Source organism: Anabas testudineus, chromosome 10 (assembly GCF_900324465.2).
Source record: "Anabas testudineus chromosome 10, fAnaTes1.2, whole genome shotgun sequence".
Taxonomy (NCBI): Eukaryota; Metazoa; Chordata; class Actinopteri; order Anabantiformes; family Anabantidae; genus Anabas; species Anabas testudineus.
In genome coordinates, this window is record NC_046619.1 from 14,487,645 (window position 1) to 14,511,000 (window position 23,356).

Sequence of the window (23,356 nt, forward strand, 5' to 3'; positions counted from 1 at the left end):
CAAATTACTTACTTTCCTGTCGAATTACCGGCTCATAAGAAAGAATTGTGTCCTCCTGTCCTTCTGCAACAACACAAAGCCAACATCTCATTTAAGATAACGAATCACAAATTGAACAATTAAGTTACACATATCATCTAACAAGTAAATTTAAAGACATCCACCATGTTAATCATCTGTGTGGGCAGCGTGAAACCAACCAGAATTGAGAAATTGAGGTGACTCACTTGAACTGCTTTCACTGTCACTTGTGTTGGATGTCAGGCATTCTGTAAAATCACAAGAGAGCAAGTTGAAGATAATCTCAAAAACCAGTAGAGCCACATTCAAAACTCAAATTGTCTTACGGGTGAAAATTACTTTCACCCGTTTCTCAACAACTAGGCTTTAGAGAAAAGTCTTGTTTGGTGCACCAGCCATGCTCTTGCAATATTAGGGAAGTGGTTTCTGGTGCAAGCAATAGGAAATTAAGTGTTTCCGGTGATGGCATCCCAAATGACCCACAGTTCCCTAGACATTTCCCATTGCTAGACCTGTGCATGTGGCAACAGATTTCTATATGGAGGGGAAATAAGAAAGAAAGGAGGAAAACATACAGGCACTACGTTGTCCACAGGAGGGACGCTGGAGCAAGCAGACTCAGGGAAACTGGAGGAAAAAGTGTTTCTAACCAGGCATAGCAACACCTTAGTCAGGTGACAGATACATTCCAGCTCTGTGTGACCTTATCTGACAAAACTCTACGAAACATTTGTTAAGGATCCCATGAGACATTCAGAATAGGTGTAACGCTCACTCTCCCTCCCGTGGGAATGCATATTTTATATGTCCTGTGAATCTGAGTAGGTGTGTTTGTGTGCTATGTGTGTGAACACGTACATTGGTGTGTCGGTGTGTGTGTGTGTGTGTGTATCACTCTGAATGTGTGTGGTTTAGCATTCCCAGCTGGGTCTGCAGTGACAAAGCATTTCTTTCTTAGGGGACAGCTGCTTGACACAGTACAACCACACACTTACTCAAACTCTTTGATCCATAAAAGTCATCGCTTAACCCTGGGAAGTCCTAGGTGTCCCGACAGGTGAGAGCAGAAACCAAGAGAAGAGAGCAGACAGGAAGAAGAAGAGGTTAGTGAGAGTTGGGGCAGAAAGGAAGAGGAGTGCTGTGTAGTGCTCACCAGGCCCACTGACACACGGCGCTGTGCTGTACTCATTAAGCCTGAGCCCCACTTTGTTCATAGTAAGCCACAGCCTTTCAATTACACAAGCCCAATCCCATTAAAATGGGATTTTGACCTGTTAAGTGTTAAAGCTTCAGTCCAGTTAATGAGATTCTTCTTGTTGTGGGTCAGTGACTGACTGGAGAATTGATCACGACTTTTTTCGAAGGAGCAGCATCACTGTGTTAGAAGGCTTGTGTGTTAATGCAGCCAAGAACTTGTGCACGCACACACACGCATGTGTGCACAGCTGGCAGCACGCACAGCTTGACACTCCTCTGGAGCCCACAGACAGATGCACAGACACACCAGAGAGAACCCCAACATCTCCAGCCTGATGCTGGTTCTGCGCGTGGGGCGTCTCTCTGGGACAGTGAGAAAGGGATGCGAGTGGTGCCATCACACATACCATCCCTGGAGGTGAGCGGAGAGATGAAAGTTGAAAGACAGAACTGAAGCATGAAAGGGAAAGAAGAAAAACAGCAGCCCCCACCCCGCCCCAATCACACAGCTGGTACTCACGTTCAGACTCCACCAAGTCCTGCACAATATTCTCCTTGCTCTTGTAAAATGGGAACTTGCGTGAGAGGTTGAAGCTTTTTTTGCGCTTTACTTTGACAGGCTGCTTGCCGATGTGTGGGTGGGAAGTTGGGGGGTGGGGGAGGGGGCAGCAATTGGAGGGTGAAAACAAAAACAGAGTGGGTTTCAATGAAGGTACACAAAAAAAGAATCAACGAAATGCACTAACAAACAATACACATCAAATAATGAAAATGAGAAGCGGGTAATGGGTGAAAATGAATGGCACACGTGATGGAAACAGGCTTCTTAAACATTTACACCATTTTCAATAAATTCAACCTGCTTGTATAATAAATGATACAGACACATTACAGGTGATACTGTATATATTTCTGCAGATTACATGTGATAGATCCGCCTCTGACAAATGTTGACAAGTGCACATCTTTCTTAAAATCACAAGTGCACAAGCTGTGGAGCTTACTGAGACCTCTCATGTCCACAGAGCTTCTGTATAATCTATACAGTAATATGAGCACTTTTTGTGCTTGCTTCAGTAAGCAGGTGCTGGTCCCTTTCCCACACTCAAGGGGAAGTAGGCCATCTCCCTGGGAGCCCAGCAGCAGCTCTGCAGACAGCCTCTCTGGCACCAGGGCAGGGAGCAGCTGGCCCTCTACACTTACCCTGTTAGACTCAATCATGCCTGTCCTGGCGTGGAACTTCACTGTTTTTAACCTGGCCCGTTCCTTCTTCTCAACTCTGTAAAAAAAAAAAAAAAGAAAAAGAAAGGGAGAGTGTGGACATGAATGGGAATAGACACATTATTTGTTTGGCATGAGTACATTGCTACAAATGACGAGAGGGGTTATACCTTTTCTTGCTTGGAATGACACCAATCTGCTCACTCTCTCCATGTGGTGTGACCAGCCTCGCCTGCCACCACTCATCGTCAGAAGCGTTTATGACATGGAGGATATCCCCATAGGAGAAGCTCAGGCCTTGGCTGGGCAGGCAGCTGTCCCTCGTTCGATCATAGTCAAACAACGCTCTAAAAACAAAGGATTTGGTTACACGCTTTTCCTTTTATCTTTTTATGTGCAGAGATCACACACATGCGATATCAAATGACTCAGTGAGCACACTTGGCTCAAAAGGACAGTTTTGAATTTGCTACACTACATTATAGGTCTTTGTTACTTTTCCTATAGACTCTTTTACAGTAAATAAACATTATGATTGTCTGGTGGGCCAGATAATTCTGGTTAAATGATAAGAGAAGACACTGGACTCATGAGCCTCGGAAAGACCACCAAAAATGTTTGTGTTTGTAGCGCACACTTCATATTAGTTAAGGTTAAAAATAATCTGTTGTAGTTATGGATATGTTTCTCAAAGAAATATAACGTTATGTTAGATGATCTATGTCGGAACCCTTTAATTTTGTTAGCTAAACTTATAGATATTAGGGCCATTACACCTTTAATTCTGGCCCCCTGCAACACAGCATTATAATATTTTTGATGATAATCATTATAACCCTCATGTGTCTTGACATTAATTCTGTACTGTTCCTGAATGCCTCACCACACAGTTGACCTACAACCTAAGTGCAAAGTTGCCAGACAGACAACACAGAAACCACTCACAAAGGAATGTAACAGCACCTCTTACAACAAAAAATATCAGGCTTGTACGGTGCTCTATCAAATTTGCAGTCATCAGGGAGATGCAAATAACGTGCAGGAGACTTCACCACAAAAGAAGAGATTGTGATGTACACGTAGTCATTCAGACATTCAGGTTTCACTTGATGTTTTTAAACTTCTGTTTCCACATACTTTCTACTGCGACATTCATTGTCTGTCTGAGTGTGCCACTATCTTGTCAGACAGGTAAAGGTATTATTACATTTTCCTTGACCTACAAGCCTATTTCTCCGGGCCATAAACCATGGTCTGGTGGACAAACCGGCTGCTGCCAACAAGCATGTTCGGCCCCTGTTGAAAGATTTTAGTCAACTGATACCTGCCAACTGAAACTGCAGCTGGGAACATGTAAACAGTGGAGCTAAAACCGTCATGATGCAATCAGATGGAAGCTTTACAGTTAAAAAGCAGGTGCACATTATAAAATAGTCTAGCAACTGATAATCAAATTCCAAGAACTAACCATACGTCTTGCAGCACCTTCACATACCTTCGGTATTATCACATGTGGCACTGTTGTTTTTTTTTTCTTCAGTGCACCTAACAGGCCTAACGCCTGCACATTCCTGAGGCTGGGCTGGGAGGACATGGCGGCTCCTGCATCAGCCGGCTAACTAGACAGCTCTTCCAACATAACTGTGGGCTTAGTCACCGGCACAGGAGTTTGCTAGGCTCTACATGCCTCACAGGAGCCAGTATATAAAAGAGGGATGACTCAGACTGGTTAACACTGCTCGGACTATAGCGTGTGACAAATGAAATCACACCTGCGTCCTTCTGATATAGCTGACCCACTGCTATTGAACTTAGGCTAAATCAATCTGGTAATGTAGCTTAGTCTATGGAGTTATATCACAAAGTCCTTTAACCTCAACCCTATGAGTCCTTTGTGACTCGCTGCATTTGTGTGAGCAGAAGGATGCCACCTGTTTTAATTCCTAAATGAACCTCCATCCAGTTTGGCAGTATGCCCCAACTGTCATAACACAGGTCACTGTCAATCCATGTTACACAAACCAGACTCCACGTCTTACATGGCATAAACAACAACACCAACCAATACCAATCCATCAGCTTTTAGATGGTGAAGAACAGTATAAATCTAATGCCCTGACTTAAATAGTATTCTTCAAATAACTCAGAATGAAGTATCACGTTTTATCACGTAATCCACGACACGCGTCATGCTGCTGATCTAACAGTGTAGCTGCCTTTGACAACATGTGCTTTCAGGCTTTATTCTCCCCACAGACAGGTGGAGGTTTATTATGCAAGCGTTGTTATTTTGACTACAGATCTGAGAACTTGATGTTGTGAGGCAAGCACGGTTGTGTGTGTGTGTGTGTGTGTGTGTGTGTGTGTGTGTGTGTACTTCAGCTTTACCTGACATAGAGGGAGCGTTTCTCACTGGTGCGCAAGGAGCCTGATCCTGAGCTCATGCTGCTGTTCATCATCTGCTCCCTCAGGTCGTGGATCTTGGACTCAAAGCGACTATACTCTGAAAAGAGAAGAAACAACAAAGCAAACTGTGTCAACAGCTCCACAAAAATAGGTCTGAGCACATAGGTTACTCATTTGAGCTTTCAAGTTGATACCCCCAAGGTTTAGGTGGCAGTAAACAAGTCAAATGAAGAAGGCAAAAAGATTATCAAACCCTATTATGTGTTATTGTAAAATTGTCTGAGATCTCTGTGTCTCGGTTTGTGCTGTAGTGAGGTGGAATAAGCAGAGGAAAGGTTCAGCGAATCCTTAGGCTGATTAACGACCCCGGGAACAGATGGTTTATCACAGATCTGCCTCACACATCCAGGAATGTCAGGTAATTAATTATACAGATTAATTAAGTTCAACATGGGCTCTTTAGCGCGGTTAAAAAAAAGAGAAGGCTTCCAACAATTTCAAATGCATGACCATTTGTCATAGGTGAGTAAATCCAGTTGCTGCTCAGGAGCACAGGGATGATGTATGAATCTACCTAGACCTCCTCATTAAGAATGCTCTCATTAGCTTGATGTGCACAGCGTGCTCTGTGCCCAGGCTGCTGGAACAAGCTAGGCCACCGCGCCACACAGCACTCGGCTCCATAAACAGGCTGGCAGATGCAGCTGGAAAAACAAGTAGTTTATGGTCGCTTGTGTGATGACACAAAAGAGGTGTTGGGACCGAAGAATAAGTAACACCATGAGCAAACATTACAGGTAAAAATTATTTTTAACGGTCATGTTAAAATGAAGGTAACTGCAGTTAGACTTCAATAAGTGTTAATGTGTCATGTTGCACAACTGTGCGTGGGAATTCAGCAATAAAAAAAGAAAAGAAAAACTTGAATCACACTATTAATAGCACGTGATAACACATAATACTGGTCTAATGACACAACGTGTCCTGATCTTAACCACCCTACAAAACACGACGCAAGAGAATACAGCCAACAATTATTCCATGTCTCTCTTTTAGTTCCTATTGAGGTTGACTCCTACCTTACAGCTTCCATAGCTGGAAACACTTCCTGTAACGTGAACAAAAAGAGGTCAAAGTCCAGTTTCTGTTGAACAAGCCTGAAAAGCTGTAGAAAAACAAAAACCCATCCATACAAAGATGATTTCGTTGAAGTTAAACCAAGCTCCTGGAAAATTCTGCCCAAGTGCAAAAAACAAGCTTCAGGTTGCTGAACTCTAAACCGCTGTTGAAACCAAAAGGGAATTCAAAGCAAACAAGTCCTGCCCACAGCCGGGTGACAGCTCTCCACCCTCATCACTGCTCGAAGGGTTAACAATACAACAGAGTGACGCTGTAAGGTGAGGTAACCAGACACCACCTGACTGCCTGTAACCAAGAGCAACATCCTAGCACTCCTACAACAGGGACAGCACATGCGGAAACAGCCATTCAGACAAGTCCACTTGGCTCTCAGGCACAGGAGAGACGAGAGAATGGAGCAGGAGAAGCGGCGGTGAGGGCGAGGAGGGGCAGAGGGACAAGACAAAGAGAAGCTAAATAGAGAGAGCTGCTTTAATGTCCTGCTTCACAATGCCACCAACCTGAACGTCTGGCTGAGAGCCATGCTGGTGAGATATAATAGAGCTAAATCCTTTGCCTGCTCACATTCCTAATATCCAAATACTATGGACATTCAAGAGGAGCAGGAAAAGCTCTAGCTACTAGCTTCAACTGTCTGTAAGGGGAGAGGTGGGACTTGTCGGCTAAAGCAGACATTTCTGCCACACCTTGTTGATAAAGCTGACCTCAGAATATGGGCAGTACATCACAATATCTGTGCAACTGAGTAGGAAAACGCATTGTACTGCACTTCTCAAAACAGATCAATATGCTGCTGTACTGTTATTAACGAACTGCTTTACAGTCAAGGAAGTATTTGTGTTTCACAGAAAAGGAAGAATACTCCCAGTACTTAAATAAAACATTATGCGATACGGGCGGATGGATATCAACTGACTGACTGACGATGATAAAGAAGAACCACTGTGTGGTCTCAGGCTTGAGGTGCTGACCATGAACCGCAAAATCCCAGAGTTGCATTAGGCCTGTAATCTGTATTTCTCCATCCATATGTATTTACAGCCATTTAATAAAGACAAAAAAGCTTCTAAAATACAAAATGAAGGTTTGCACGTGATGGATTTTGTTTAAGTTGACACGGTCTGTTGTTGCAGTACGACTAAACTGGTTTCAACACAAATAAATGATGCAGTCGCTCAAACTTTCTGCTCCTGCTCCCACTCTGTTTGTCTTTATTTAACAAATGGTCAAAGAAAACTCACGATACAAAAGAATTCATAATCATTTTTATAAAAAGCACTGAGCTTTGGATGGACATGCAGGTCAACCAAACGAATTTCTGTAGCAAATAAAAAGCTGTAACCTAGAAGAGCAAATGTCAAAACAGGCTAGGCCACCTCTGTTATCTGATAACACGTCCACTGAATGTTACTGGTTTTATTTAAAGGACATAAGCATACACAATCATTCATTAAAAGTCTAATTCCTAGCACACCTATGAAGTGCTGGGAAATGAATCCACGTTTGTTAATGTTAAAACTCTGTCCCTTAGAGCTGTTAATACACGAGAGCTAGTCTGTATTTTTAGGAGTGACCCACAGGAGACAAAGACAGCTAATAGAAACTGGAACTATTCTGTTCTATTCTGTATCTCTCACTCCCACTGCGTGTCCTCATTAGTCGTACAGCTTTTTTTTTTATTTTTATTTTTTTTATTTTGGGGAACGGCCGCTTCTCTTTTGATCCAGTTATGCAACACAGCAGGCATGTACTTGTAATGTGAGAGTGTGTTATCTTGTCAGGGATGGTCGAGCGAGTGATCACACAGAACCCCCCAACCCCACCCCACCCCTCCCCAAGAATACGCTGCAGCAGGAACATGTAGAACCCGGGTAAAGCATTTCTACCAGCTAATGTAATGCACACTGGCACAAGTCTGATGAGGGCCAATGGGAACCAGCATTTCCTCCACGGATCTCCTCCCATTTCCTACATGCAGAAATGTTACTGTAATTAGACTCCTTGATAGTGAGGTCGGGCAGCATGTGGACACACACTCCTCACTTTTGAGTTGAATGTTAGTTTAAGACGTGATGATGCTTGAGTAAGCGACAGAGTCGGGGGGGCTACTGCTGAAGCCTGCGTGCTCTGCTGTGGCTTCTTGTAGTGTTCTGTACTGGCCTTCCATCAGAGGTCTGTGGACGCCCGGGCCTCGGCCCTAGAGAATACTCTCCAGGCAATTTGCCCAGCATAAACCAGCATTCACCCTTCACTTCCTCCCCTCTCGATTGACTGTTCTTGCACAGCACAGTTGGGGTTCCTCCCGCTTCAAACTCGAACGAATGCCATGTCGCACACCGCTTTAGGATGCCAGCAGAATTACTGCCGACAGATCTGGTCTCAGGTCACCGGTGGGGATCCAGGAAGTCAATCATTTGCCAGCACTTGACTCGTGAGTTTAGAGTACACAAACAGATAAGTGCCCTTCGAAGAGTTACAAAAGGAGAACAGTGCTAAAAGCATCATGTAGTATGAAAAGCAAGGCTCCCTTTAACCAACCACATCATTATTCAAGACGCTGTTTGATTGGTAGCTATGCAGGACGGCGTGAACGCACATAAACAAGAATGAAGCATTATAATCAGCGGTTCGTAGCAGGCGGAAAACTTGTACCGCATGACTGTCAGTTTTGATTCCAGTGTGTGTCTTTATTTGACTTAGCTCAACGCCAATTCGCGTCTGATCCACATCAGTTTCAATGGCCTCGCAGAGTTACTGGACATTTAATGCTTGTGTTTTCTAGAAGGAGAAAGGCGCGCACACACACACACGAGAGCATGCTACAACTTATACCCCTCCACATTCCTGTCATAGTCCACCCTGAGAACTCAGCCTTGATCTAAAGCTCACAATATCCTCGCTATTGGTGTTTCAGCGTTACAGCAGCATGCACACGCACACATGCAAAGAATTACTAGAAAATGCAGCAGCTTCCAGTGTTGCTGTAAAGCACAGGTAAGCTACACCTTACCGTGATAAAGAGACGGTGGTGCTTTACCACACAAAGTTCGCCTTAGTCAGCATGAAAATGGAGTTGTGTGTGTGTGTGTGCCCAAACTCCAGTGTGGCAGTGACACAGATGTAATGGGACTGAAAATAGGTTGAGTTCATCATGGAGATCACCACCAGCACCGAGCTGACACACACCTGTTTAACCACACCTCTGTGTCCCCACCTCAAGGTTTAGGTTACATAAGAAGTGTACAGCAACTGTCTAAAGGGTCTGAGTGAGTCCTGCCTCATACACATCACAATAAAAAGGCTTCTTCACGCCGCTTTAAGTAAGTTTTACACCGAATAATAACCACAAACCACACAGGAACCCAAACAAATGCCTTTTTCTAGCCAATGCTGGGTTTTGCCATAGAAGTGGCTGCGGTACCTCCAGTGAGGGTGAGGCTATCACATGTCTGCCACGACAAATTACTAATTTCCAATGAGTATTATTCGACTTTGTGTTGCCACCTCGCAGTAAAGTAACTTTTTTTTGTTACTCTTCTGCAAAGACTCGAGTACAACTACACGTTACACTAGGAAGAGAGCCTCAGTACAAAGGCAGCCAAAACAAACCCGCTCCACAATGTAACACGTTCACACTTTGTTACTGTTTCAATGTGTCAGTGTTTCTCCAGCGACCTTCCTCCGTCGTCGTCTCACCTCAATTCAATGAAACTCTGGATGTTATTTCGCTGTCGCAGCCGGTAGTGTCTTCATCCAGCCATCGGGGAGTTCATGCGGCTTTTGCTCTGCTGCTGTTGCATTTGAGCCCATCCCCCATCATCCACACAGGCTGGCAGACACACACACACACACACACACAACTCTTAAGTTCTTTTTCCCCCGTTTGCACCTTCACTTTTAAGGCTTTTATAACTTCCTCTAGACTCGCAATGGACGTACAGCTCCTCTGTTCCGCTTAGTCCCCTCGTTCCCTCGCTGTCCCGGTTCGTGTCCACGAACGGCGGCCGACCACAGGGGCGCAGAGTTTGAACAGGGAAGGACAACAGCGGCTGGTTTGCCCGCCTTGCAGTCGGCTCAACACTTCGGTCTGCGCGCACAAGAACCGCCCCTGAACCTGAATGCCTCTTACAACCAGCCTATCAGGAGCCGTGGCCTCGTTCACGGACCAGAGTTGATCGCGCATCCGCCGCTGCATCAGGTAGATAAGATGTTAGACTGCAACTGTAAAGGAGTCTGTGTATAGGCTAAAAACTAAATAGAAATACTGTCTGTGTGTCTAACACATGATATAACTCTTTATTTGTATGTTTTATTCATCAGTAGTATTTAGGCTATTTGATTTTCACAGTAGATAGTTGTCTAATTTAGATAATATGTATTAAGCTTAAGTTATTTCTTTGTTTTTAGTTGTCGATATTTCCTGTTTGTATTTTTTTCATAGTAACTGCAGGACACCTACAGTGGCCTAACTAGAGCAACACAAGCAGCTAGAGGACGGATATATGTGGTTTTTGTTTGCTTACAAAAGACACTTGCATGATGCATTGGTTTTCTTTTGATTTAGATTTTCTGATAAATAACCTCTACAAACGTATTCATCTCTGAAGCACACCACTGCACTGACACGCTCCTTCACTACCATGATAATAGGAAACTGTGGTTTATTTTATGTGTCACTGTTTTGGGAGAAGATCCTGGGAGAAGTGAATTGTGTATCCCTGTTGATATATGTTTGCAGTTACATCAGCCCAGAGGTGGAAGTTCACAGTCAACACTCAAGTAAAAGTGCAGGTACTTGCCTAAATAAGTACAAGTAGAAGTACCACTTCAAATTCTTTACACAAGTTGAAGTACAAAGTCCCTGCTCTAAAATGTAGTACTGAAGTACTCAGCTAAGAATTAACTAATTTGAAACTGTACTGAATCAGATTGCAGCTACTAACATACGTGTGCAAAACCACAGGTGTAGATGATGAAACTGAAAGTGAGAATTTGTAGTAATAATAAAAAGGGTCAAGGATCTCTGCTGCCGTAGACACTTGGTGTGGAACAAAAACAGCAACTGGTAGAGGTGAAGCTGATTTAACCACAGACAGGTCATTTATCCAAAACAATACATCATCACTTGTTATTAAAAAAAATTATTATAGTTATGAAATTTAAGATGTTTTACAAAAAAGATGCTTCATGATAACATAAAGTTGTGTTGTGTCCCAGTACTCGAGCTCCCTCCCACAATCTAAAAACATGCAGTTGGGGTTAATTAGTGACTCTAAGTTGTGCATAGGTGTGAATGTTTCTCTGTCTCTATGTAGCAGCCCTGTCCTCTCGCCCAATGACAGCAACCCTTACAACCCTTAACAGGAAAAGCAGTTAGGATAATGGATAGATGGATTTACTTTACCTTCAGGCCTGTATTGAGCAATAATAGTGACAGTCTGTCCAGCTCTCTTCAGTGCTGCAGCTGCCTGCTCGTGTGTTGCATTCCTAAGGTTAACTCCGTTCACCTGCAGCAAACCAGAGAGACAGAAACAACCCGGATTAGAGCCCAAAGGTGTGTCGCTTTTCGAATTCTTGGGATTTGTACAGAAAACAAGTCTAGCTGGAAAAGCTAAGCCAGTCCTAAGACTCGAAGGTTTGTAAAACAGGAATACACACTGCACTTCCAAAAAAACACACACTAATAATTCATTGGACCATCTTTAGCTTTGATTGCGGCACGCATTTGCCATGGCATCGTTTCAATAAGCTTCTGCAGTGTCACAACATTTATTAATGATGATAGAAGAGTCGGAACGCTGCACAAAGTCTTCTCCAGCACATCCCAAAGATTCTCAGTGGGGTTAAGGTCTGGACTCTGTGGTGGCCAATCCATGTGTGAAAATGATGTGTCATGTTCCCTGAACCACTCTTTCGCAATTTAAGATGAATCCTGGCATTTTCATCTTGGAATATGCCCATGTCATCAGGGAAGAAAAAAATCCATTGATGGAATAACCTGGTCATTCAGTATATTCAGGTCGTCAGCTGACCTCATTCTTTGGACACATTACGTTGCTGAACTTAGACCTGACCAACTGCAGCAACCCCAGATCATAGCACTGCCCCCACAGGCTTGTACGGTGGGAACTAGGCATGATAGGTGCATCACTTCATCCACCTGTCTATCTTCCATTGCTCCAGAGTCCAATCTTTATGCTCCCTGGCAAATTGAAGCCTTCATTTCTGATTTTTTTTAAGGTTACACAGCGTTTTAGTCCAAATCCCTTGAGTTCCCTTAGCCTTTGTGTGTGGAAATGCTTTTACTTCACTATTAAACATAGCCATGAGTTCAACTATTTAGTTTTGTCTATGATTTGATTTTATTAAACGTTTGAGTGATCGCCGATCATGATCATTTAAGATTTTTTTTGGTGGTTCCCCACTATATTTCCAGTTTTTAATAGTGCATTGGACAGTTCCTAACCCAATTTTAGTAGTTTAATCAATCTCCTTAAATGTTTTCTTTGCTTGATTCCTGCCAATAATTTGACTCTTCTGAACAGATTAACATCTTTCGACCACAGGATGTGTCTTCTGACACGGTTGATTAAGAAATAAGAAGCTACTCACTGCATCAGTTAGGGTTAAATAACTTGTTATCAGCTGAAAAATAATCATCTATGCGTAATTATCTAATTTAACTATTAACTATTTGCTTAGTTAAATCCAGGTGGTGACTTTTTCTTTTGGACTGGAAGTGTATTAAAGCCACACTAGGTTTAAACATGTAATATCCTGGATACTTTATTGATTCACAAAATTCTCATCTGACAGACAACAGCTGAGCTCTCTTAGTTGTTATAGATTTGATATTCTGCTCAAGGACACACGAGTGAGGCAGATGTTTGCTTGCTTTCTAAACACCAGGCCACCTTAATTCTATCATCATTATTCTAACAGCGGGAGTTGGCTGAAAATCTTCCAGCAATGGCTCAAATTTCTTACAGTTGTGGATGTGAATAAATAGAAAGCCTAAGGTTAAGATACTGACCGAAAGAATCCGGTCGCCCCTCCTCAGCTCGCCACTCAGGTCAGCCGGCCCTCCTGCCAGGATGAAGGAGACAAAGATGCCTTCTCCATCTTCCCCACCGACTATATTGAAGCCCAGGCCTGTGGAGCCCTTGTGCAGCAACACCTTCCTTGGCTCCCTGCCAAACAGAGTGACAGTGTCAGGGAGAAGGGCATCACAGAAAGCACAGAAGAGATGGGCAGAGAGAGAGAGATGACCAAAACTGAAACGGAAAGAGTATAAACAGAGGGGTGCAACGAGGCTTTTTCAGACAACAGCCATCTTTTCATTGTCTTGCACTTTGTATGATCTCAAAATATGTTAAGAGCATTCAACTTCGGCTGCGTCATGCAGTGAGCCTGCAGATCTTTAAATAGAACTTTTGAATGATTAATCTCCAGGACAGCATTTACCAGTGGAAGCAATTATTATCCATATAGTAATCATGCACTAGTCATGTTGCCAAAAAAGATAATTGGAATTACACTGACACTACTGGTTACTCATAACTACAACTGAATCCAAATGCCTGTTATCTACCGACTGAACTGTCTGCTTATGCATGGCAATCTCGTGGAAATGTCCACACATGCACACACTTAAACACACGCTCATGTCAATGTGCACAGACACAATGAGCCACCTCCTGCTCCACAGACCTTCTGAAGCTCTGCTTAAGCTTTAGCTACTATGACTCATCCTCCAGCAAGCTACTCAGTCTGTCTCAGCTTTAAGATGCCAGAGAGGCCAAACCACCGCTATGGTCCAGCAAAAACCCCTCCGAGAACACACGTCACTTAATTGCAAACACACACACACACACGCGCGCGCGCACTCTACAAAGCCCAGCTTTGGATGTACAGACACACACACATGCCCAAACGCCCACATTCAAGCACTTTATATACAAATGCACACATACACATGACTGCATGTACATGGGCACAGGCACACGCACATCTACACACAGAGTTTCCGTTTTTCACAGAAAACCCTGCATGTTTCCTATTAGTGGTCTTCTCTTGCAATACTCTGTAGACTCTGCGGTCTACAAGAACAATTCCTACTCAATCCCTAATGGCTGCCCTCTAACTTACTGTTAGACCATTTTCCCATCGATGGCAGCTGAGATAGCATTCCAGACTTCAGAATCATACATATTACTTAATGGAAAAAACTGAAAGAGTCCTAAATGTTAAAACTGTGCGTACAAAAAGACAGTTTGACCAGATTTCTTATTGTTTCATTAGAAATGAGCTGAACTCAGTTTTTAAAAGACCAAAAAACAGGAGCACTATAAATAAGCTAAAGCAACCAACTCATCAAGCTTAAAAATATTCTCACTTTTTGTCGTGAGCTTTTCATCACAGCTCAACAAGGCACACAGATTTCCATGGTTACCTTGGGATCCAGATCCGGTGCTTGCTTCTGAAAGAGCATTTCTTAACTGTGCGTTCAGGCAGGCTCCTCAGCAACGGCATGGAAGATGAGATGTTGACCGTGAACATGGTGGCTATGGCACATCGCTCAACTCAGTGTTACTCCTCAACCCCTCTTTCTATCTGGCATTTCACTAAAAGAGGTGCTACAATTTTAGAAGCTCCTGTGTATAGGGCCCGATGTTCCCTATTTTATCCTTGTGTGCTATGATGGGAAACAGCTCCTCTTTGGGCTGTCACAAACACTCTCTCCCCATCATCACCGGCAAGGCAAGACTTAACACTTAACCCTAACACTCCCGCAGAAATCATTTTCTTACCATTGCAAAGGAGAAGGCCAGAGTCACTCTGAATTACATGAAGGGTATAAGGACACCGATTCGTCAGCTATATATTATCTAAGTTTGATCCCCTTTCATATTGTGCGGTCCCTTCATCTCTGCTCTGATGCTGCTTTGGGTCCAGCCCTCTCTACTTAAGTACAACACACCAGCATTCCTATCTGTCAGCCTGGGTCTCTGGAGATGAGGCAGACAGATTTCCAGAAGCTCCTTGCTAATTTATCGGAGTGTAAACAAAATGAGGAACTCACGAATGGACTTTTATAACTTTCTGGCCTTTGATTTGACGCCTCTATTATCTCTGACCTGGCTGCACGCAGGAAGGCAAGCCAGACTCTGCAATGAAAGTAAGTACAAACAGACCAGTGTGGAATATTTGGACAGTTAAGGCCAACGTTTATTTTTCTATTTTCTCACAACTGATGTTTCTACATGTACTGTTTGTCCATAGGATGTGGATCACCAGGCTATTTTCATGGAAAATGGGCACGAATTCCAACTCGTTTAAATGCAGGGATCAAATCCTCCCTCTCTATCACAAGACCTGTCTCCCATCCCTCCCCCCCTTTGCCTTTTCATCCATGCCAGGAATGTAAACAATTATAGAGCGGTATAAACCCTTTCTCGCTGCTCAGGCATTTCTCCTGTGACTCTTTTCTCTAATTCAGAACCAAGCCCCCCTCCCACCACTATATTTTCCCTGTCTGCTTCAGTGTTTTGGCTGGGGCTGTTGCAGCTCAATCCTAAAGCTGTGAATGGATATCTGGACTGCGGGGTTCAGCAGGTCATGCTGCCCTGGACTCAGCCCAGTAATTGGCTCTGCTTGGCTGATTAATGGTGGACACTGCAGATGGACGCCATTTTCCACAGACAGACACTACCTCTCACAGCACATAATCTCTCCCTTTCCCCAAATGGATCACATCACCTTATTTATAGAGGCGTGTACAGATTTAATGTACAATTTAAATACAGCTTTATCTCTCTTTGCAGTTCACTGCCTAAATTCCAGCCATAGATTGTTTGTAGCTGTCTCGTGTTCATGGGCTGCTATTGACATAGGGAAAAAGATATTCACCACTAAGGTTTGAGACAGTTTAAGACTTTTCATTCTCTAACTATGTCTAAGAATAAAACTGAAGAGATGAATGATTAACACCTAAGAGGTGTGCTTAGCTGAATCTGCTGTGATTTTGCTCAAATTATCCTTAATGGTCCTGTAGCTTTTAAAAACGTTAACAAAGGTCATGCTTCGTTATTGATGGCTAACCAGTCACAGGTTTTAGGTTTGTGTGTGTGAGACACAGTAAAGTTACTGATTAGCTCACCTGCTGCCGCGGTCCACAGACTTTTACATTTACACAAGCATTGGGTGAACCAAGCAGCGAAAGTAGAAGCATTGTTGTGTATATCTAACAACTGCAGGCCTGATCAGACAGGTAGAGGGGAGCTGCTATTTTAGTGTTTGTGCCCACAGTCACCACTTCATGGAATTTCATGTTTATGCCAAACATGCATATTAAAACACACAGGGTTAATCACTTATACAATGTGTAAAGAAACAATGATGCAATGGAGTTATATACAGTAATACAATAATAAAGGTAATATTAGATAGAGACAATGGGAATGGGGGTGTATCTGTGATGACACCACTCAGGGGGGATGTACAGATGAGGAAAAGGCTGATACTTTGCTCTGATTCATCCAGCACAACCAGTCTGCTCCACTTCTGTGGAAGCCTGTGCTTACTATAGCATCCATTTAAAATAGCCCTTCCTGGTCAGAGCCAATGGGAAGGCTGCTTGGGCTGGAGGGTGGTGTCTTCTATCTGCCTGTCAGTCTGATGCAGATGGATGCTTATCTGCTGTGATGGAGATCAAGTCTGTTGTCAGCCAAGATGTCTCCTGATACAGCAGACAGGACAGGACACAGAAACCCACCAGGAGCAAACAGGTGCCTGCATGGTCACAGTTTGTAGGTCATTCTCATTTGTACTGCTGAATTACAAGTTGTCTGCTGTGCAGGATGTTTACCCACAGGTATGTTTCTGTGTCATAATTGTGCACTGCACTTAAAGCATGCGTGTCTGCATGTGTGCTCGTATATGTCAGCACATTATGAGCAAATGTCTCAGTGTACAGTATGCGTGTGTGATTGGTGCTGGCAGCATGGGTGATGAGAGGGGTAAGACCTGAGTGCATGGCCTGGTTTTCCCAGAGTGCAGATGAATCATGACAGCTGCAGGACTGTCTGCTGCTACTGGTCTGCTGGCCGGATCACACTCCAACTCCTCGTTACATTTATGGTAACAGCAAGACTGGGTGTTTATATTTACATGCTGTACACACAGCAGCACGAAACAACATTCCTGTGCAGCAAAGCAGACTGTTTGTATTGGGTGGCACTAATAAGCCATCCCATCCTCCTATACTGTCTTTTCTTTCACAATCTGCCTTTGGTTAAAATGCAATACCAGAATCTGTTTTATCTTTCATACATATACACTCACACAGCAAAACAGATGTTGGCATCAGTGCATGGTATTTACTGTATGTTACATAATATAGACAACATTTAACACAAACATGTTATGTGAATGCAGTGGTCCACGCAGATATATATAAAGGCATTCATCCATGAGGTAATGCACAATGGATAAAGCTGTGAATATAATGTAATAAAGTGAAACAAAATCAACAAACAGGAGGCCTTTGGACGTTTGGTAATGCCAAGCATCGAACATGCATTGCCATAAATATCACGTATATTATTATCTTCAGCAGTAACCACTAGTGGAAGTCACTTGGCCCAGGATAGAGGCTTGGTTTTATCGATGCTTCCTGAGAGATGGAACTGAGCAGCTTGTGGGAGCGTGAAGCCCTTTTGGCTGCACTCCTGTGGTGTAAATGTGTTTGTGAAAAGCAGGTTCGACTCAACTTTAAAGTGCGACAAAAAGAGCACTATTGTTTGAAACTCCTAGATGTGAGGAGATTGATGGACAAATAATGACTAGGGGTAAAGAAAAATCAAAGAAAATCACAAACAAAGGGAAATAAATACATATTTTGCTTTAAAATTATTTAGGTTTTCAAAACATTTTTTGTGTGGAGTGATTTAGGATTAAATAGCAGCTGCATATTGGTTGACTATTATGTCCTGTCACTTAAAGTACCAGTAAATAATATAAGGCAGATAGACTCAGTCCCTTCTAGTCCTACTACTGCCTAATGCCAAATCCAGATGCTAAGCTACAGAGAGGAGGGTTAGCTAAGCAAGGCGTGATGGACTAGGTTAGTACCTGCTAGAGAAGGGGAGTGGACCTTGGTACAAGGGAGCAGGGGAAGGACAGAAGCCTCTGTAGAGGGCCTGGGGTACCTTGTTGTCCCCAGGTTTGTGGATGACACTGTAAATAGGTTCAGCCCTGCTGTGGGGTACAGGAATCACAGTGAACGGGACAAGTGTAGGACACAAATAAAGCACACATACCAACATAGATGCGACAAATGCACATACAAGTCATGTAGACAGCTTGTACAAGGACATTATAGTCACACAAGTAACACTCACCCAGTAACACATTCACACATCCACTCCACAACACACCGACATGCATAAACGCCTGCATACTATCACACGCACACATCCAGGGGGAGTACAGTCTCCTCCCTTGAGTTGTGGATTATGATGACTCAAGGCCTCGTGGGACACTCCAATCAAGCCCTTATGAATGCAAGATCTGATCCAGTACTTGGACAGGAGGTCAAATGTTAATCCTCAGTCATAACAAATACAAGACCTGACAAGAAGCCTCTCTCAGTACACAGCTGCCACACACTGTCCAGCTATTATACAATGTGCACCTATGTAAATCAAGCATTGTCAAGCATTTAATGGGGAAACCTTAAACTGCTGCGTGTACATGTGTTTTCAAAGGAAACATAACACATGTACATCAACAGCAAAACTCAGGCTACTAGGAACAAAGACGAAACCTCACAAAATCTTTAATCATGGGTTCAAAACTGAATTTAATCTTAAACCATTTAGCTCTTTAGCAAAATGTATTACTACTAGGACAATAAATACGCAGCTGATATCCAGAGTACTGTACATGATATGACTATGTAAACCTACAGTTATGGTGCCTGCGAGTGGAATGTATAGGACGAGAGTCATTCGAGGAGGAGCCGGTCTTTAACCTACCTTGTGAAGTCTTCCTCCCCAAGCATGTGTCGGGGAACTGGCGAGTACCTGGACGGGGTGACCTGGGGTGGTGGGTACACTGGTTTAGGCTCCATTGGCCCCATGTAGTTGTGGCTGACGTGGTTATCCACCATGGTTGGGAAGGCTGGAGGGAGGGCCAGACCAGTAGGGGGAAAGAAAGAATGATTACAACACAGGTGCAACAGGAAGACTGCATAAGTCTGACAATTTGACTACTTTAGCAAAAGGTAATGGCTGCTTCACTATGATCCAGACATATCATATCTAAATGACTATTTCATAGGTTTCTGCGAAGTTTTGAAAAGACATCCGTGGTTCCCATAGGATGAATCCTACTTCCCCTCTACTCTTACACTAAATATTTTGAATTTCAGTTTTTATTTATTACCAAATACCTGCACAACACTACAACTATAGCTTTATATATGGCATAATATAAGCATAGTAACATGCTAAACATAATGCTGAATGCTGAATAATAAAACAATATCAGCTGAACAGCAGGTTGTTAGCATTGTCACAGAATGCATGTTAGCATGCTGATATTAGGATGCCAACACAGCTGTTCCAAATTGCAGGGAATGCATGAGAATGCAGTGATGATGATCAAACTATGTCAGGTGGGTCAAAGAGCACAAGTAGTCAGATGATTGAACAAACTGCAGCTGGGGCAACAGTTTAGCCTGATCATCTGAAGGTTTTGGAGATACAATCAGCACAATTTGTGCATGTGAATTGCTCCTTAGTTTGGCACACAAACGTGTGCTATGGGGCAACTCCACAAGTTAACCTGCAGATGAAGCCAAGAAGTTGCAAAGATTTACACCATTCAGTATCTTAATAAGTAATTAATGTCTAATCATCTGACTGTTGATCAGCATTGTTAAAATTCTGATGTACTATAGCTCTTGTACATGCACAGCACTGAAAGACAGAAATAGACCAATACAGGCATAAAACACATAATTTCCCTAAATTTACATTCTTGATAGAGATAGCTGGGCATCATGAAAACAAGTGTCTCAATCCAAATCATCTGACCATGAGTCAGAATGGGGCTAAGTCGGCTCGCTTAAACCCCGACAACTGCAAACATTTACAACATACAAAAAACCCTCAATAGCCCCCTCTAATACTAAATCGCTGTTCTGTGGAAATTTGAGTTGCTGCAGCTCAAGATCGTGGGCTCTCATGAGCAGGTGGGATGTGAGAAACCGTCCACACTCAGTGGGAGGCAGAGAACTGCGCTTGTTGTTGCTGTGGGAAGGATCGTGTGTGTGTGTGTTTGTGCAAGTATTCACTACATTCACTATGTGGGTGTCTGGGCATAGCAGTTTTAGGGAAAGAACAGTGATCCGACTAAAAATTCATGCAGGTCCACTGAAACGACAAAGTGAACTGAAAAGACAGTTTCCTGTGCAAAATGCGCTGACACTGACTTCTAAATCAACCTTACCCTACATCAGACATTTCACATAAATAAGCTGGTCCATTTTTCAGCTCACTGCTTATGACAGCATAATGGCATTAAAGGGCAACTAAAACAACGAGAAGAGGTAGATACGTACTGCTGGAGTAGTCTGGAGGGGCGTACATGTCATTGAGATGCACAGGTCCTGGCTTGGCCACCTTGAGGTAAACCATATCAGAGGTGTTCTTCAGCGCAGCCACTGCCTCCTCGTGGCGCACGTCCTGAAGCACAATGTTGTTCACCTGAATTGTCGAGAAAAGTAAAGGAGGAAAGATTCATGCATCAACACCTGAACGCCTCGTGTCTTCGCTGCAACGCTGACAACATCACACATAACAGCAGCCATCACACCAGCCAACACAATAATGAATCATAGCTCAAAGGTATTATGAGGTTTCGATGCATTTCAGCATCTGAGTGAAAGGTTGGTGTGTTGTGCAGCGTTAGGAGAGGTCAAACGCTGTAGGAAGATGCTCTGAATCTCAACATTTTGTCTTTTAAGACTTAGCTCCATGGAAATCCTGTAATTTTTTCATATTGCAGCATTTTAAAGCAACGGTTAATAGAGTCGCTCAGTGCTATTAACGATTGCTACTTTTTTTGTTAATTCTCTGGGAAACTATGCTATTCAAAGTGATTCATTTTCATCTGAACACTTGTTATGTGTCTGAGTCAGAGAGGGGCTCATACAGCTAGCAGGCGGTCTCCAGTCTGCAGCCGTCCATCTTTTTGGGCAGCTCCTCCTTCTATAATCTTGGTAATGTAGATGCTGTTGTCTCCTGGGATGTGTTGGTTCCCGATGCCTCCAGCGATGCTGAATCCCAGCCCTGGTTACATAATACACACCGTTACATAATCAATACGCGAATCACCTAGAATCACCTCTGATGTTATTCATTTTTAGATTAATTCCATGTCTGGGGTTGTCTTTACTAATACTTCAGTTATTACAGCATTACAACTACAGTCTTTGTCTATCCTAGCTATTTTAGTGTCCTGAAAAACTAAGTTAACGCTTATTTGTGTAGTGGTCATTCAGCATTATTACATTCATCTGCAAGAAAGATGTGTGATAATTAGTGCAGCATGATTAACTACAAAAGGCTGTGATTTAATTAAATAAATATAATGAGTGAATGTGTGTGTATTTTCTTTGTGATTATGTGTTATGTGGCTCTCAGGTGTGCCGTGTTGCTAATTTAGCTCCTGTATTGCTAAACAGAGCAACTTTTTAAACAGCCTTTAATGACTTATTTTCAAATTATTAAGCACATTTTGGCCAGACGTTAACTACTTTTTAGACAAGTTGCAAAATTTTGTCAATGAACGTTCAGCAACTAGAAAGAAGCCTGAATGAGCTGTGTGTGGACTGAAACAACCTTTCATAACTCTATTTATCCCCAATGTTTGTCAAGGTAAACTACCGTTCCTGTGTTTTTGTTGATCTTAAATTAAAGTAAAGTTTAATTTGGCTATTAAATTGAATTGTATTTTCTCAAAACACACACATAGTGCAGTAGTGTGAGTTTATTCCAATGTCAGTTATGAAAAGATGATAGCAATCAAAAAATAATAGCACTGGTTTTTCTATGTCTTTTGCTAATTTTGATGTATTTTTGAATTTTGAAATACACATTTCAAAGTTATCATTAATCTGTGCATAATGTTTGACAGCCACGCAGTTAGATTCCTTATATAATTTGCTTATTATAACTGCAACACTAACTTTACTAAATTGTGCAGCCCTAGTCCTAATGAATCTATATTTTTCTAAATATACGATGTGCCTCAGACCTTTGGGCCCTTTCAGCAGGTTGACCTCCAGAATTGTCTCAGGTGGGGCCTGCCTCCGTCGGACCAGCAGCCGCACCACTGGTCCCGCCTCCTTCAAGGCTTCCACCGCCCGGCTGTGTACTACTTCAGACACATCCACGTCATTCACACGGAGCACACAATCATTAACCCTGTGAAGAGAGAAGTTTATATATATACTGATATGTATACTCTAGCAGCTTGTCAGTGCTGCCATGATGTATCAGCAATGGAGTTAATTACGGTAACTAGACGAATGCAGAGAGACCCTAGCATGGTCAGTGTAATCAGAAACCTCCAAAGCACATAAAAAGCACCCCATATCATAATGTTTGCATGTTTCAGGCTTTGGTTTTTAGGTGAATCATTACTTTGAGGAAACACACAGAGCCTGGGGGCAGAGGCCTGTAGAAACTCTGCCTCCCACACAGCAGTGCCTGGCGGGACATGGTGGTGGTGAGTGTTGAAGAAGAGAGAAAGGAGGTTAGAGTAGAGAGTGCAGGGGAGCTTGGAAAGAGCAGATTGAAAGAACGAGGTGAGGAGGACGACAATGAAGAGGAGGAGGGGAACTTACCCCAGCCGCCCATCCATAGCAGCCGCTCCTCCAGGGATAATCTTGGTGATGAAGATCCCCGGATCATCAGGGATGTGGGGATTGTCTATTCCTCCAGCAATGCTAAAGCCCAGGCCAGAGTTCCCCTGCACACAGGTTATGATTGACATTCTCATTAGTTCAACAATAAACTACACGCAAACATACTTAAATGTGAGCAGTGGACCCAAGGTGGACTCAAGGTCAGTACAATCTGGCTCTTAGGTGTATTGGTATCTGAGAGGACCCTGTTTTCATGAACACGTGTTACCATGAATGATAATGCCATGTTTTCTTTACAAAGAGAGCACTTCATTCCAAATAGAAATGCCCTGCGTCCACTAAAAAGTGTATTTTTGATTTTTGGTTAATTAAATTTGTTGCATGATACAGAGCTTCTCACTGTCTGCAGGTAATAGACATCACCACCTGTCATTT

The 23,356-nt window shown here is 43.0% G+C and overlaps 1 protein-coding gene across 3 annotated transcripts in view; it reads right to left on the reverse strand.

The window, feature by feature from the left end:
* dlg3 (discs, large homolog 3 (Drosophila)) overlaps positions 1–23,356 on the reverse strand; it is a 49,556-nt gene that overhangs the window by 3,895 nt on the left and 22,305 nt on the right. The window contains exons 4-17 of one of the 3 annotated variants that reach the window (XM_026358566.1): positions 22,901–23,025; positions 22,309–22,478; positions 21,205–21,341; positions 20,612–20,756; positions 19,023–19,185; positions 18,118–18,243; positions 13,019–13,175; positions 11,390–11,492; positions 4,828–4,942; positions 2,610–2,786; positions 2,422–2,497; positions 1,739–1,838; positions 228–269; positions 13–63 (exon numbers count right to left, since the gene is read on the reverse strand). In XM_026358566.1, the coding sequence (XP_026214351.1) occupies positions 13–63; positions 228–269; positions 1,739–1,838; positions 2,422–2,497; positions 2,610–2,786; positions 4,828–4,942; positions 11,390–11,492; positions 13,019–13,175; positions 18,118–18,243; positions 19,023–19,185; positions 20,612–20,756; positions 21,205–21,341; positions 22,309–22,478; positions 22,901–23,025 (1,687 nt within the window). The remainder of the gene's footprint in view (positions 1–12; positions 64–227; positions 270–1,738; positions 1,839–2,421; positions 2,498–2,609; positions 2,787–4,827; positions 4,943–11,389; positions 11,493–13,018; positions 13,176–18,117; positions 18,244–19,022; positions 19,186–20,611; positions 20,757–21,204; positions 21,342–22,308; positions 22,479–22,900; positions 23,026–23,356) is intronic. The other 2 variants (XM_026358567.1, XM_026358565.1) reach the window with 2 other exon arrangements.